The sequence below is a fragment of the Microcaecilia unicolor genome, chromosome 3 (genome assembly GCF_901765095.1).
Source record: "Microcaecilia unicolor chromosome 3, aMicUni1.1, whole genome shotgun sequence".
Taxonomy (NCBI): domain Eukaryota; kingdom Metazoa; phylum Chordata; class Amphibia; order Gymnophiona; family Siphonopidae; genus Microcaecilia; species Microcaecilia unicolor.
The window spans coordinates 322,355,096-322,371,959 of record NC_044033.1 but is presented as its reverse complement, the minus strand read 5'-3'; the positions used below and the strand labels follow the sequence as shown (position 1 = coordinate 322,371,959).

At 40.8% G+C, this 16,864-nt stretch overlaps 1 protein-coding gene across 1 annotated transcript in view; it reads left to right on the top strand.

The window, feature by feature from the left end:
* SNX9 (sorting nexin 9) overlaps positions 1–16,864 on the top strand; it is a 378,115-nt gene that overhangs the window by 301,357 nt on the left and 59,894 nt on the right. The window contains 1 exon segment of the mRNA XM_030198382.1: positions 14,763–14,866. Within this exon segment, the coding sequence (XP_030054242.1) occupies positions 14,763–14,866 (104 nt within the window).

Here is a 16,864-nt window from a genome sequence, read left to right as displayed (position 1 = left end):
TACACACAATAAACAGCACTTTTAAACGCGCTAGTATAGAGATTAGTAAACTTAGTTGGCTGTAGTATCATCTCTGTGTCCACTTGCAAGTCCAGAAACAAAGTCATGCGCTGCTTCTATAGTGGAGACGGATTGCCAGCTCCTATTAAGCTGTACTCTGAGAATTTCTGGGTAGAGAAAGAGGAACCTGAAGTTGTTGTCGTGCAGCTGCCTGCATAATGAAGTAAATTGCTTCCTTCACTCCTGCAGTGAGGATGAATAATCTTGAAAGATTTTAATGTTGCTACCATCAAATTGTACCGTATGTCTTTTCTGCCAATAATCACGCAGAATCTCCTCCTTGTGAATGTAATTGTGGACCTTCTATTACAGTGCACGGGGTTCGTCGGCCATCTTGTAGTCGGTCCACGCGGTGTGCTCGCTCCAAACATAATGGGCCAATGTGATCAAACAGTGCAAATTCCTTAGTCAGCCATTGCTCCAGCCTGGATGCCAAATTCCTCTCTCCCACTGTCTCTGGTAATCCAGTTATCCGCAGATTTGCTCTTCTACAGCAATTCTCTAGGTCGTCAATCTTCGCAGTCAACTCCTGTATGTTGGTGTTTAGGTTTTCCAAGGCTGCCGCGGCTGTGGGTGACGCTTCTTCCAGCTTTGAAATTCATTGTTCTAACTCTCCAGTACGCTTTATGTCCGCCTGGATGGTTTCAAACTGCCAGATCTGATTTATTTATTTGTTACATTTATATCCCATATTTTCCCACCTATTTCTAGGGTCAATGTGGCTTACATAGTACCGGAGAGGCGTTACAGACTCTGGTGTAAACAAATACAAAGTGATGTTGTGGTAAGATAAAGTTCATGTGGCACACCCACACTAGGGAATCGTACAACAGAAGAGTTGTGTTATGTCTATTACGTTCTTTAGTTTTGTTGTGTTGCAGAGATCAGGCATTTATGTTGGATCGGTAGGGTATGCCTTTTTAAACGGGTTAGTTTTTAGTGTTTTCCAAACGTTTAGGTGGTCGTTCATAGTTTTCAAGGCTTTTGGTAATGTGTTCCTCAGTTGTGTGCTTATGTAGGAAAAACTGGACACGTAAGTTGATTTGTATTTGAGTCCTTTGCAGCTTGGGTAGTGCAGATTTAGGTACGTTTGTGTTGATTCGAATGTGTTTCTAGTTGGTAGGTTGATCAAGTCTGTCATGTATCCTGGAGCTTCACCGTAGATAATTTTGTGAACCAGAGTGCAGATTTTGAAAGCAATGCGTTCTTTGATTGGGAGCCAGTGTAGTTTTTCGCGAAGGGGTTTTGCACTTTCAAATCGCATTTTTCCGAAGATAAGCCTAGCTGCCGTGTTTTGAGCGGTCTGAAGTTTCTTTAAGGTTTGTTCTTTGCATCCCGCATAAATTCCATTGCAGTAGTCTACATGGCTTAGTACCATTGATTGTATCAGGTTGCGAAATGTTCCCCTCGGGAAGAATTGTTTCATGTGTTTGAGTTTCCACATTGAGTGGAACATTTTCTTTGTTGTGGATGTCACTTGGCTCTCTAGTGATAAGTTGTGGTCCATTGTAACGCCGAAGATTTTCAGGCTGCCTGAGATAGGGAGGGTGTAATCTGGGTTGTTGATAATTGTGGGGTTATCCGCGCTGTGTAGGGATGAGAGGATGAGACAGTGTGTTTTTTTCTTTGTTTACTTTTAGTTGAAATGCATTTGCCCAAGAGTCCATGATGTTCAAGCTGATCTTGATTTCGCTGGTGATTTCTGTCAGTTTAGATTTGTAAGGAATGTATATATATTTATTTATTTGTAGCATTTATATCCCACAATATTCCCACCCATGGGCAGGCTCAATGTGGCGTACAACAGTCTATAAAACATACAACAATTCAACAAACAATCAATGTCATAATGTCGTATTGTGACGTCGTCTGCATAGATGAAGGGGTTAAGGCCTTGGTTGGATAAGGACTTGGCTAGTGGGGTCATTAGGTTGAAGAGGATCGGTGATAGCGGTGATCCTTGTGGTACTCCGCAGTCTGCTTTCCACGGTGATGATATGTTTGAGTTTGATTTTACTTGATATATTCTTGTGGTTAGGAAACCCTTCATCCAGCTAAGTATGTTTCTGCCAATCCCAAACTTATGTAGCAAATCCAAAGCTCGTATTGGACACTGTTTTCCCCTCCCTATCTTTGACCCTTATGTGCCTAATCTACCTACCTTATTCGACCCCAACATCTAATTGTATTTGTTCCTCTACCGATCCTGGCGATTGCCTCTCGGTACTATGTAAGCCACATTGAGCCTGCAAATGGGTGGGAAAATGTGGGATACAAATGTAACAAGTAATAATAATAATAATAATAATATATTATGGTTTACCATGTCGAATTGGAGGAGGAGGATGTTTTTGCCTATTGCTATTGCCTGCTTGAATTTGGCTAGGAGAGTGAGTAGTACTGTTTCTGTGCTTGTGGAGTGGGGAGAAAACCTGACTGTGATTCGTGTAATATTGAGAATTTGTTTATATAATCTGTAAGTTGTTTGGCTACCATCTTTTCAATCAGTTTGACTGACAACGGAATGGATGCTACTGGACGGTAGTTAGTGATTTCATTTGTTTTTTTCTTGATGTCTTTTGGTATCGGAGTGAGTAGGATATTGCCATTTTCCTTAGGGAAGAGACCTTGCTGAAGCATGTGAGGTCTGCTATGAAGCGGTCAGGGGCGGATTTCATTAGGTAGTTGGGACAGGTATCTAGTTTACAGTGAGCGTTGGAGAACCTGCTGATCGCCTGTGCAACTGCATCAACAGTAAGGAGGGCGAATTTTAACCAGGTTCGGTCAGCCGGGTATTCTCCAGTGATTGGGTCCAACTCATTAAGGAAGATTTCGATGTCAGTGTTGTTTTGACATAGCGTGCTGCGCAGGTTTGCAATTTTTTCATTGAAAACTTAGCAAGTTTGTCTGCAGATGGGGGATGTATGTATTCGATGTAGTGACCAAGTTGGTGTCTAGGAGTTTGTTCACGAGTTGGTATAATTTCTTTGTGTCTTTGTAATCTGTCCCTATTTTAGTTTTATAGTATGATCTTTTGTTCTGTCTTATTGCGTATTTGTATTTTCTTTGTGGTTTTTTTCCATGTATTGAGTGTGTGTTCGTCTTTTGTTTTTCTCCATGCTCGTTTGAGTTTCCTGAATTGTGTTTTTAGCTTTTTCAGTTCATCATTGAACCATGGTATCGAGTTATGCTTACGTGAAGCTCTTGTTCGTAAGGGTGCTATTTCATCTAGTATGCATTTGCATCTTTTATCCCATTCCATGTGGTAATATATGGAGTCTGTTTGTGCTGTCCATTCATTGTTGTATATCTGTTGCCAGAATGTTTTCGTGTCTACTCGACCTCTTGTGCTGTAGGATGTGTGTTCTTGTATTTGGTGTAATCCCTTCTTCCGCCAGTGTAGGGATAAATTTAATTTGTAGTGATCAGTCCAGGGTGTTTATGTCCATTTAATATCTGTTATTATTAGGTTCTGGTCTGTTGAAAGTTTGTGTGAGATAAGATCAAGTGTGATCCCTTTGACGTGGGTTGCTTGCATTTGTGGCCATTTGAGATCCTATAGGTGGAGGAATTCCTTACATTCTCATGCGTTGATTGAGTTTGGGTCTTCTAAGTGAAGGTTGATGTCTCCTAATACTAGTACATTGGAGTTGGTTACACATGTGTTTGAAATGAAGCCCATGAAGTTAGTCTGGCCTGCATTCCAATTACCCTGGAGGTCTGTAAAACAAGACACAATTCAAATGATCGCGTAGGGTTTTGTTGTGGATTCTGATTGAGGCAATTTCAAGTTAAGGTGTCATGGACTCGGCAGTAGCTTTGGTGGTAAAGTGGGATCGATAGATTAGTGCTATGCCTCCACCTTTCTTTTCCTTTCTGGTCCAGTGTGTGATTTTTGTATCCTGGAGGGCACAGGTCTAGGATTATGGGGTCCTTTTGGTCGTGGATCCATGTTTCATTGATGAAGAGTAGGTCAAGACCTTCTGCCATGATCCAGTCTGTTAGTATTTCTGTTTTGTTTACTGCGGATTTGGTGTTGATGTAGCCCACTTGGATTGTTTGGAATGGGTCTTCTGAGTCTGGTGTTGTGTGGACTTTTATTAGTTGTCGTTTCTTTGTTGAAGTGAGTTTGTTTGGATCCTTCTTTGCATTCTGTAGTGGTTTTCCGCATGTTGGTGTTCTTCCTTTGTTTAAGTTGTTGTCAGTTTGATGAGGTGTGGTGTATCTGATCAATCTTTAATGATTGTATAGTATTCGTATAATGTTACTTTCTGCAAGAGGGGTGGTTAGTGTTAAGTGGATCAGTGTTAAGGAGTAGATTATTAGGAGTATTTTGAAGGTATTCATTTTGGTTTCTTTTCACTGTGGGCTACTAATAAGACAGTTCTGATGACTGGAGTCTGGTGTTCTGGTCTTGTGTGTTATTTCAGGCTTAGTCTTTGGTTAATTTCGTGGGGTTATATATGTGTGTGTGCATGAGGTTAGTGCATGACTTGGTTTTTGTTTGTGTATGACTGTTTGAAATCTTGTCTGCCTGCATTATTTCTCAGTATGTTTTCCTTCGGTTAGGCGATGTGTGGCTGTGTGTTACCTGGTTGGGCTGTTTTGGGCCACTTTCATTGTCTGCCTCGTCAGTTGATGAGTTTGATCTGCAGTTCGAAATTCCCTTAGATCCTGTCATTGATTTTCTTGCCAGCTGTTCTGACTGGTCGCTTTTGTTTGTTTGTTTGTTGTATTGATTAAGTGAGGAGTCTGCTCTTGTATGAGGGGAGGCTAGAGGTGTAGAGACTACTCGGTGTGAAAGCTGTGCTGGGACTTGCTTGCAGTTGTTTTCCTCTCTTCACTGACTTAAGAAGAGGGTCTGCCTTTCAAGCTGTTGAGATCAGTACTGGATTAGGTTTCAGTGATAAGATAATGAGCAGAGGAGATAGGAGGGGGGAGAGCAGCTCTGAGTCAGGGTCCTCCCTCAATCAGTCTCTTAGCAACTAATTGCTTCCCACCCTCCTTGCCCAGAGGATCTTCAGGGCTCAGATTTCTGGCTTTGGCTGGAGGAAGAAGGGGGGAACTTCAAAGCACCTTCAAGGTAATTAGCACAGAGGTGTGACAAATGCAACACAAAGAACTCAAGTTGGAGGATTCCGTCTCACTCTAATATCCTGCTTCAAAGTTTCTGATCAATTCTACAACAGTCACTTTAAGCTAATTTCATTTCTTAATCCTTCTTATGCTTGCTTAAAATGTTAAAATCTTCATAGATTTGCCAATACGAAAACAGTTTTCCTTCTGACTTCTCTGGCTGCCTTTGATTGCTGACGACCCAGAGGGGAGGAGTTGCTCTTGAGCAGGGAAAGGTGCTTGAAAGACAAAAGGAGGTACTTAACTTAATTGCTCTTAGGAATGTGGTCAGTGCTAGCACAGTCTCTCAAAGATTCTGGTTTTAAACTTCCACAAATCTTCTCTTTGTTTTTCATAAGCTTAACTTTTCTGATAAATGCACTTAAACAGTCCCAAACATTGCTTTTCTTAGCTACAAGTTCATTTGAATGCAAATCAGTTAACATCCAGAACAATACAAGCAGAGTTACATGATTCACTTTTCCTTTCTGGTTTGATTAACTCACACAAATCTGCCTCTTCACAAACTTAACTCTTCTGATAAATGCACTTAAAGTTCCAAACATTGGTTTTCTTAGCTAAAGGCTGGCTTGTGTGCAGACCAGTTAACATCCAGAACGTTTGGCTTTTACTTGATTCACCCTTTCATTCCTGGTTTGATTAACTTACATGAATCTGCCTCTTCACAAGCGTAACTTTCCTGGTTTGATTAAATGCAGTTCAGGTGGCTCTTTTAAAGGCACGCTTGTCCTGCTGAAACTTCCTTCAGTTCCTTCAAGCTCTCCATCTCTGGCCGTCTTCAAATCTATGCTAAAAGCCCACCTTTTTGATGCTGCTTTTAACTCCTAACCCTTATTCACTCATCCTCACTTTAATATTCCCTTATCTTTTGTTTGTCCTGTTTGTCTGTCCTAATTAGATTGTGCTCTGTCGAGCAGGGACTGTCTCTTCATGTTCAAGTGTACAGCGCTGCGTACGTCTAGTAGCGCTTTAGAAATAAGTAGTAGTAGTAGTACTTTGGTTTTTTACTGTCAAGCCTCTTAAGACTTGTTAACTGTAAAGTCTCAATATCTTGAAGTATAACCTTGGCACACCAGCACACACCTGCAGTCTCTTTATTTTCTGAAGTTTCCTTTTTTGCATACATATAGATAATTTACTCACAGTCAGTAATTCTGAGAGCTGTATCATATGAACCTCCTAGAATTGTGACATGTTTGGAATGCTCTCAAAGCCTTCCATAACCGTATCCTTGGTCTGGTAATATTCGTTCACACGGACAGCCAGGTAGCGATGTATTGCCTCTGTCAACAAGCAATCCAGATGTAGATTTGGGCAGCTTCTTGAAACATCTCTATCAGAGCTGTTTACTTTGCTGACAAACAGAATGGTGTAGCAGGTGTAGATACTAAGATCTGTTAACCTTGCAAACTTCGGTTCTAGAGCTTTTTTAATCACCATCTTCAATTGGGCTAGCTGTTCCACAGAGAAGACTGGTCCTCCTGGAAGTGGCTTCTCCTTCATTCCGTTTTCAGCTATGCGCAATTTTTCTTTATCTTTTTTCACGCCTTTGCCTGCCATTGTGCCTACTTTCACTGCCAGGTATTTGTCCATTCGATATATGCTTTTCAAAGAGCTTTTGTATTAAGGTAGGACGGTTTCTAAGCTAAAAAGGAGCACGGGGGCCTCAGAGAGCGCAGAAACACGTCTTGCCAACTCAGTGCATCACATGGTCTCCCTTCATTAGAGTTTTAATTACATTTAATTTGCTTCTGAGAAGCAAACACTAAATAGATTACAATTACACCATATAATCATAAGGCTCTTTATATTTATCTTGATATCCCTATCACCTTAAGAAGTTTTAATTAAACATCCCTATAATACTAAGATGCAGATAGTAGTCCAGCAGCGAGAGGGGTGCTGTCCAGTCTTTTGCATTGAGTGTCACATGTAAGATTATCTCCCAGTTGGTGAGAGGTCATCTGTGTGTGCTTGATGCAAAGAGCTCCTAGCTCTTAGAGAACAAGTCCATTCTCTTGAGGCTAGAGTAGCAGACTTGGAGGAGCTGAGGGAGACAGAGAGGTACATAGAGGAGGCCTACAGGGATGTTGTAGAGAAATCCCACCTCCAATCTGGCAGCCCCTGTTCTGCATTGGATGAGGGAGGTCTTCTAAAAGGAGAGCATCACCCTGGTGCAGATGGAAGTAATCCTGTAGCCAGGATCAGCACAGCAGGGGATGCAATATCTTCTCCCACTGAGGATGTGTCTCCAGGAGCTACTGCCCAGGAAGGAAGGGTTAGGACAGCTGTTGTAGTTAGTAATTTGATTATTAGGCATGTAGGTTACTGGTGGATGTGAGGATTGCCTGGTCACCTAGATAGGATTTTAGATAGTGCTGGGGAGGAGCTGGCTTTCTTGGTACATGTGGGTACCTCTCTCCCATATAGGAAAATATGGGAGAGATGTTCTGAAAGCCAAATTTAGGCTCTTAAATAGAAAGCTCAAATCCAGAACCTCCAGGCTAGCATTTTCCGAAGTGTTCCCCGTTCATGCACATGGCCCAAGAGACAGGCAGAGCTCTGGATTCTCCATTCATGGATGAGGTGATGGGGCAGGGAGAAGGGTTTTAGATTTGTAAGGAACTGGGCAACATTTTGGGGAACAGGGAACTTATTCCAGAAGGATGGGCTCCACCTTAACCAGGGTGGGGCCATGCTGCTGGCATCAGCATTTAAAAAGAAGATAGAGCAGCTTTTAAACTAGAACCTGTGGCAAGGCCAACAGTCATTCATAAACACATGGTTTGGAAGTAGGTATCTTTAAAATATATCACCAAAACAGGGAAGATAGAGTACCCCAATAGCGAGGTTGCAAAAGAGACCATAGTAGATCAGGTGTCCTTAAATAAAAATCGGACAAAAGGTTGCAAATTAATACAGTCAACTGCTGAGCAAAATGTAGAAACAACAAACATTGTTTGAAATGTCTATACGTGAATGCCAGAAACCTAAGAAGTAAGATGGGAGAGTTAGAATATATTGCACTAAATGAAAAATTAGGTATAATAGGCGTCTCTGAGACCTAGTAGAGGGAGGATACCAAGTGGGACACTGTCATACCAGGGTACAAATTATATTGTAGTGATAGGGTTGATCGAAGTGGTGGAGGGTAACATTGTATGTTAAGGAGGGCCTTGAATCAAATAGATTGAAAATTCTGCAGGAAACAATACATATCTTGGAATCCCTATGGATTGACATTCCATGTGTAAAGGGGAAAAGGATAGTGATAGGAGTGTACTACCGTTCACCTAGCCAGGATGAGCAGACAGATGTAGAAATGTTTTCAGAAATTAGGGAAGCTAACAAACTGGGCAACACAATAATAATGGGTGATTTCAGTTACCCAGCTATTGACTGGGTAAATGTAAGGGAGGTAAACTTCCTTGATGAAATCAAGGACAGCTTTATGGAGCAGCTGGTACAGGAGCCAACAAGAGAAGGAAAAATTCTAGACCTAGTCCTTAGTGGAGCACATGATCTGTGCAGGAGGTAATGTGCCGGGGCCACTTGATAACAGTGATCATATTATGATAAGATTTGATATCGGCTTTGAATTAAGTACACCACGGGAAATTCAATACGTTAGCATTTAACTTTCTAAAATGAGCAGTGATAAAATGAGAAGAACGGTGAAAAAAAAGAGGAGTAACTGCGAAGGTCAAAATTTACATCAGGCGTAGATGCTGTTCAAAATACCATCCTGGAAGCCCAGGACAAATATATTCCATGTATTAAAAAAGGAGGAAGGAAAACCAAACAGCTGGCATGGTTAAAAAGTGAGGTGAAGGAAGCTATTAGAGCTAAAAGAAAATCCTTCAGAAAATGGAAGAAGAATCCCACTGAAAATAATATGAAACAGCATAAGGAATGGCAAATCAAATGCAAAAGAAGGCAAGGAGGAACTTAAAAAAAAAAAGATTGCGTTGGAAGCAAACACACAGTAAAAACATTTTAAGGTATATTAAAAGCAAGAAGCCGGCAAAAGAATCGGTTTGACCGCTAGATGACCGAGAGATAAAGGGGCGCTCAAGGAAGACAAATCCATAGCTGAGAGATTAAATTAATTTTTTGTTTCTTTCTTCACCGAGGAAGATTTGGGAGAGATACCTGTGCCAGAAATAGTATTCAAAGCTGACGAGTCATAGAAACTGAATGAAATCTCTATAAACCTGGAGAATGTAATGGGGCAATTTGACAAATTGAAGAGTAGCAGATCTCTTAGACAGGATGGTATTCATCCCAGAGTAGTGATAGAATTGAAAAATGAACTTGCGGAACTATTTAGTAATGTGCAATTTATCTTTAAAATCTAGCATATTTCTGCAAGATTGGAGGGTGGCCAATGCTGACATTGGTGCCAGACAATTGGTAGAAGACTATATAAGAACAAAATTACAGAGCATATTCAAAAGCATGGATTAGTGAGACAAAGCCAACATGGATTTAATGAAGGGAAATCTTGCCTCACCATTTTTCAGCACGCCTGTAAAAAAAGGCATTTTAAAAAATATTTCCTGAAAATGGACGTGTAGCAAAATAAAAATTGGTGCACATCCATTTTGGGTCTGAGGACCTTACTGCGAGCCATTGACTTAGCGGGAAGGTCTCACGTGTTAACCGTGTGATAATGTTTACACGTGTAGAATGATGATTACTGCCTGGTTTCTGCTATGCGCCAGAAAATAAGTTATTTTCCAGCGCATGTAGCAGACGCGCGTATTACCGCAAGGGCCACGCGAGGTAACCGAGTGGTAACTCAAAATTGATGTGCGTTGGGCCGGCATAGGCGCCTACGTGGCTTAGTAAAAGGGTCCCTCAGGCAGCAGTTAAGAGGTGAAGCCCTGTAGGATTTGGAAAAAACTAAACAAGCAGCTTTGAACCCGAGTCTTTCTGCTATAGGAAACCAGTGTGGTTTGTTTAGATCAGTTGAAAACTAGTATATCTATTCAATCTGTGTATATTTTTAGCAGCTGTGTTCTGTATTATTTGCAGTTTTTTCTAATATTGACAATACCAAGAAATAGAACATTACAGTAATCCAAGTGAAGTAAGATTAACATTTGGACTAGTGCGAAGGGTTTTTGGTTGAAGAATGACTGACTAGACATAGCTGTCTCATTTTGAGTAGCATTTTCTTCCATAATTGGTTAATATGGGAAAGTGAGTGAAGAGTCAATTAAGACCCCTAGTACTCTGGTTTCAGATTCGACTGTAAATATTTGACCATTGGTCAAAGGATATTGATGATTGGACCTGAACTCCCTAATTTCGGAATCACAGGACCTTGGTTTTTTGCGCATTCAATTTCAGTTTATTGGTCAGGGCCCAGGTGCTGACAGCAGTCATACCATTCACTACAGACAGAATTGGATCTATGTATGATGCTGTCGCTGGTAAGAAAAGCAGGGTGTCATCCACATAGGATAATAGTAGTCCCAAGTGTATAGAGGTAGGGGATGACATAAAGAGATTGAACAGGAGAGGGGAGATCCATGTGGAACCCGCAGTTAGGAGACCAGAAGTTAGAAAGTTGGTTGTTTGCTTGACAGAATAACTTTGATTTGAAGGAATTCACTGAGCCATTTGAGCACAGTCCCTGTTATTCCCATCTGATCCAGGCGTTAACAATGTGTGTGATCAACTCATTGAACACCGCCGATATATTGAATTGGAGAAGAATTACTTGGTCACCTTTGCATAGATGTTGTTTGACATATGTAGTTAGAACTAGCAGCAATGTTCTAAGATTAAGAAGATACTCAGAGTCAGGTGCTAGCACCTTCAAGGTTGTTTCATGAGTTGAGTGTTAGAAAACTACTAATCTGGATATGTAGCCTCTTCAAAAATTGTCCACTCTCTGAGTAAAAGTATGCATGCAGATCAGAGATGAGAACCAAAAGTTGATTCAGATGTTTCAGGTGGGACATCTGTTGTGGTCCAGTCTTGGGAATCCTGTTTTTTATTCCCACTTCATTTTGTTATTGCAGATCAGAGGTAACAAGCAAATGGTGTTGACATATTGTTCATTGTGTGTAGCATTCCATGTGAGTGTGACATTATATTCTGTTTTATCAAAATGATTGGAAAGATTTATGGAGAAATTTAATATTTTGCATGCAGCTGAATCAACATATTTATAAATGATTTAGAGATGGGAGTAACTAGTTAGGTAATTAAATTGTTGACAACACAAAGTTATTAAAAGTTGTTAATAATCGCGAGAGGATTGCGAAAAATTACAAGAGGACCTTACGAGGACTGGCTATACTGGGTGTCTAAATGGCAGATGACGTTTAATGTGAGCAAGTGCAAAGTGATGCATGTGGGAAAGAGGAACCCGAACTATAGCTACGTAATGCAAGGTTCCACGTTAGGAGTCCCCGACCAAGAAAGGGATTTTGGTGTCGTTGTTAATGATACATTGAAATGCTCTGCTCAGGGTGCTGCGGCGGCTAAGAAAGCAAATAGAGTGTTAGGTGGTATTAGGAAAAGAATAGAAAACAAAAGTAAGAACGTTATAATGCAACCGCACCTCAAATATTGTGTTCAGTTCTGGTCGCCGCACCTCAAAAAAGATATTGTGGAATTAGAAAAGGTGCAAAGAAGGGCGAAGAAAATGATAAAGGGGATGGGACGACTTCCCTATGAGGAAAGGCTGAAGCATCTAGGACTCTTCAGCTTGGAGAAAAGACGGCTGAGGGGAGATATGATAGAGGTCTATAAAATAATGAGTAGAATGGAACGTTAGACGTGAATTTGTTGTTTACTCTTTCCAAAAATATTAGGGCTAGGGGGCATGCAATGATGCTGTAAAGTAGTAAATTTAATATGAATCGGAGAAAATGTTTCTTCACTCAACGTGTAATTAAACTCTGGATTTCGTTGCCAGAGAATGTGGTAAAGGTGGTTAGCTTAGTGGGGTTTTAAAAGGGTCTGGACGGCTTCCTAAAGGAAAAGTCCATAGACCATTATTAAATAGATTTGGGAAAATCCACTGCTTATTTCTGGGATAAGCTGATGGCGTTAAGTCGGCACGAGAAAGGTGAAATGGTCCGGTGCTATGACTCCCCCTTCACAACGCGTTTCCAGCGAAACAGGCACCTGTTGGGGAAAGAGGGCACACCGGCTGATACAGATAAGTGATGTGTAGCCATCAGCATTGTTAAGATTGCCTCAGAGTGAGATAAAATGAGATAAGACACGAGAAACATAGAATTTGTAGTAAGGAGGAGGTAGGCGAGTCTATGATTTATAAGCACACACACAAGCTAAGATTCACCAAGCAGTGAAGTGAAATCAGCTGTGTAGACTTAAGAGACTCCCCCTCCATTATTTGTGAATATATGAATAATCACCACAGAGGCATGCATTACTCTAAATAGATGCTCTACTTCTGACCAATTTGCTATTATTTTTTTTTGTTACATTTGTACCCCGCGCTTTCCAACTCATGGCAGGCTCAATGCGGCTTACATATTATATAGAGGTACTTATTTGTACCTGGGGCAATGGAGGGTTAAGTGACTTGCCCAGAGTCACAAGAAGCTGCCTGTGCCTGAAGTGGGAATCAAACTCAGTTCCCCAGGACCAGAGTCCACCACCCTAACCACTAGGCCACTCTTCCACTCTCTGGGATAAGCATCATAAAATGTATTGAACTTTTCTGGGATCTTGCCCGGTATTTGGGACCTGGATTGGCCACTGTTGGAAACAGGATGCTGGGCTTGATGGACCTTTGGTCTGTCCCAGTATGGCAATACTTATGTACTTATGTAGTAAGTCAACGTTGTCGAGAAACATATTTTTCATTGCTATCTCATGTTGCTTGAGCAACATGGAAAAGTTAGCAGCCAGATGCAGCAATGTATAGGATAGCACAAACTGTAAAGACGAGAGCCTTACACAATTACGGGTAGCTGTATAGTAGGGCGCCTATTTAAAATTTTTATTTGTTTTGGCAATTATTAACCACCTTTATGAAGAAATTGACAAAGGTGCTTATTTTGTAATAGCCACACAGAAATCTGCATACCTTTTTATAAAATAACCTTGTACAATGACCCCCCAGTAGCACCCACATCCTCTTGCATGAATTTAGACCCTCTTTGAAGAAGGTATAAATTTGTGCATGCACTCTTTTATGCTTCTGTTTTATAAATGATACGTCACAGCTACACCCTTGAAAATGCCTTAGCTCAGTTAAAAGTGCAGTTTTGCAGTGTGCTTGCTTTTTTTGTGTATACCCTTCTGTAGTTTAACATCCATTTTATGATATATGTATTATTTCTATTCTGCCAACTCCCAGCAATTAGGTTCAATGTGGATTCCAAATACAAATGCAGAAATTAATTTGACATTAAATTTCTGAAATAAGTCTTCACATTTTTGAAAAGAAGAATATGTAGGCATTGTCCTTAGCATAATAGGTAAAGAACACCAAAAGTTAACAGCTTGATAAGGAAAAGATAGTTGTAAAGATCTTTTCTGCACATAAAATATGCTTTACAAATGGAAAATGCTTTAGTAAATGAACCTTATAGTTAGAAAAGTATGTTTATTTTGGGTAATTCTGTGCATAATATTTTAAAAAACTGCGACCTCTTGTCAAAACAAACACCAGCAATAGTTAATTCCCATAGTACAATTTAAAATTATTCAGATGCAGAATTTTTCATTATTGTGCAAAATTTCCCCAGGGATATTGTGTAGGGGTAACCCCTGCCCCCCAGAATTGAAATACCAGCTCCCAGCTATGTACCAGGCTGAACACACCAACTTGCTCTATTCCTCCCCAAGCTTGAGCTACAGCCCCGCCCCCCCATATGCCAGCATTCTCCTTAGATTTGACTTTTGCCACTTTTTCATCCCCTACTTTCTCCTCCATCGTGACCCATCCTTCTAGGCCAGTGTTTCCCTAGTGCGATCCTGGAGTACCCCTTGCCAGTCAGGTTTTCAGGATATCCGCAATGAATATACATGAGAGATTTGCTTATAATGGAGGCAGTATATGCAAATCAAGTTCATGCATATTCATTGTGGATATTCTGAAAACCTGACTGGCAAGGGGTATTCCAGGACTGGGCTTGGGATACACTGTTCTAGGCAACCTGGGTCAAACGTCTTCTTTCAGCCCATAGATATAATTGCCATATCCTCCTCATTCCCATCCACAGAATGATGCTGTTCATTCTTTTTCTGGCTCACACGGGCCAACACTGTTGCTGCCTTCCTCTTTCAGCATGCATGGACCAGTGCTAATATCTCTGTCTGGTCCCTGTGCCATATTCTGCATGCTATAAATAAAATACTGTGTGGGAAGTGCTGACATTTTAGAAATAATGTTTCTTGTATCATTCATCTGTAAGTAAAATGTATAATCTCTTGTGTCTTACACAAGAGTTAAAAATTAATAGAGCAAACTGAAGAACAAATCAAAGAATCTGGAGCTGTAGAAAGTATATAATATATAAAATAGAAAAATGCTTTTGCTGATTGCACTTTGCATACTTTCTGTTCTACAGAGAGCAGAAGTGCGAGGCTGTGAGCAAGTTTACAAGAGCCATGGATGATGGTGTTAAAGAGCTGCTGACAGTGGGACAGGAGCATTGGAAGAGGTGTACAGGACGTAAGTTATCTTTGACTTTTTATAACTTTCTATACCAGAGACTATTCCTTGCAGAATTGCCTGCAATCATGAGTTGTATTGTGTTCTGCCATTTAATATGAAAAGTAGACTTTATGGCTTATGTAGTAAAGAGGAATCAGAAGAAGGAGGGAGTGTTTTATAGACAAGGATTTCCTGATTTAGAACAGTTTATTTACCTCATTTCCCCTCCCATTCTGTATCAATGGAAGGAAAGCTTAGTAAATAAATTTAGTGTTGCATCACTGCTTTTAACCAGCAACAGTATCAAAGAAATCTACTAAACAGAGCGGTTATTGAATCAGAAACTTGGATTACATTTACAAAAAACAAAGGCAATAAACCCAGACACTGGGATGAAATTATTAAACATAGTCCAGATATGGAAGCATCTCAAACCATAGGAAGCTGGCAGTCATAAATAACATGTAATGAAGAAGAAATGAGTGATTATTTTCTACTGGCAGATTTGTGTCCTGAAATAGCTGAACTGCACTTTAAGGCCCCAGAATTCATAAATTAGAGGAGCTCCTTTCCCTTCTAAGATGCGTCTCAATTGGGATGGCTCATAAAAAACAATATCAAACAAAGTAACACATTTACAGGGAAATCTTCACTGAAAAGTTCCCCTTATTGAAAATACAGCCTGCTTTAAAGAAACTTCTTCCTCCTAAACAGCTGGAAAAATCTGAACCATCCCTCCTTGAAAAAAATTATCTCTCTCACATGGTAATACAGTTTCAATATTAATTCTTTGTCCTGAAGAAAAAATATTATGCCAGTGATATATATCAGCCCTTGACCTCTTCTGAGGACTCCAATATTGCTGAAACATATAATGGGGTGGAGCTGTCTTCAGGTTTACCTAATTAAGACAGAGAGAATACATTTTTTGCAAAGGTGGAGATAGAGACCTAACTGAGGGAGATAATAACTTTTTTGCAGAGGTGGAGGTAGAGTTCCTGGATATCCAAGCACCATCATCAAAGATTTTATAAATATAAGGAAAATTAAGGAGCCTTTGAAAAGTCCTGGTTCTCTCTTCAGGGCAGAAGTTGATCCCAAGTCGCTCCTGCCCCTGCTGGCTTCATAGTCAAAATGGCTGCCGTGACTACCCACAGCAGCCTCATGAGACTGCCACGGGATGTTGCAGCAGCCATTTTGAGATTGGAACTGGCATGCCCAGGAGCGACTGATTGCTCGTGCCCATTCTGGTTTCAATCTCAAAATGGCTTCTGCAACATCCCTCTGCAGTCTTGTGAGGCTTCTATGGGAAGTCGAAGCTGCCATTTTGACTACAGAGCCGACAGTGGCAGGAACAACTTGCTTTAGTGGTCTAGTGGCCTCTTCAGGGCAGAAGTGATTCCAAGTTGTTGGAGTCACTTTTGCCCTGAAGAGGCCACTAGACCACTAAAGCTTTTTGAAGGCAGGCCCTGAGGGTACCTATGAATGGGGGTGGGCGTGGGATGAGGCAGGGCAGAGTTGGTGGGCAGCCTAGAGGGACAGGTGTTTTTGCAAGGGGGGGAGATGAGAGAGGTTTGCCTATGGGGATGTGCTTGTGGTGGCACAGAATGGGGGCAGGAAGCTTCAATTTCAGCGGAAAACACATTTGCATTTTTAGCCAAAACAAAAAAAAAATGAATCTGGATTTTGGGCCAGTTTCAGCACCAAAATCAAAATTTGGCCAGTCTGTACCTGACAGTATAGAGGAAATTGCTGACATTTTCATTCAAGAGAAAACAAAGTAATTGTGTTCACTACTGGGCAAAAGGATGAGGCAGAAAACACATGGTCTGAGCAACCTATCTTTCAGTATGGCATTGAGAGCTTCTGTAATGGTTGTTGGTTCATGGAGACTTGAACACTCAGGACCTAAGAGTTGATATGCAGTGATGTGCAGTGCCATGAAGAGAATCTCTTTGGAGATAAGATTCAGCAATTTGTTTTTCTCATCAAGCATAAGAACATGAGAACGTAAGA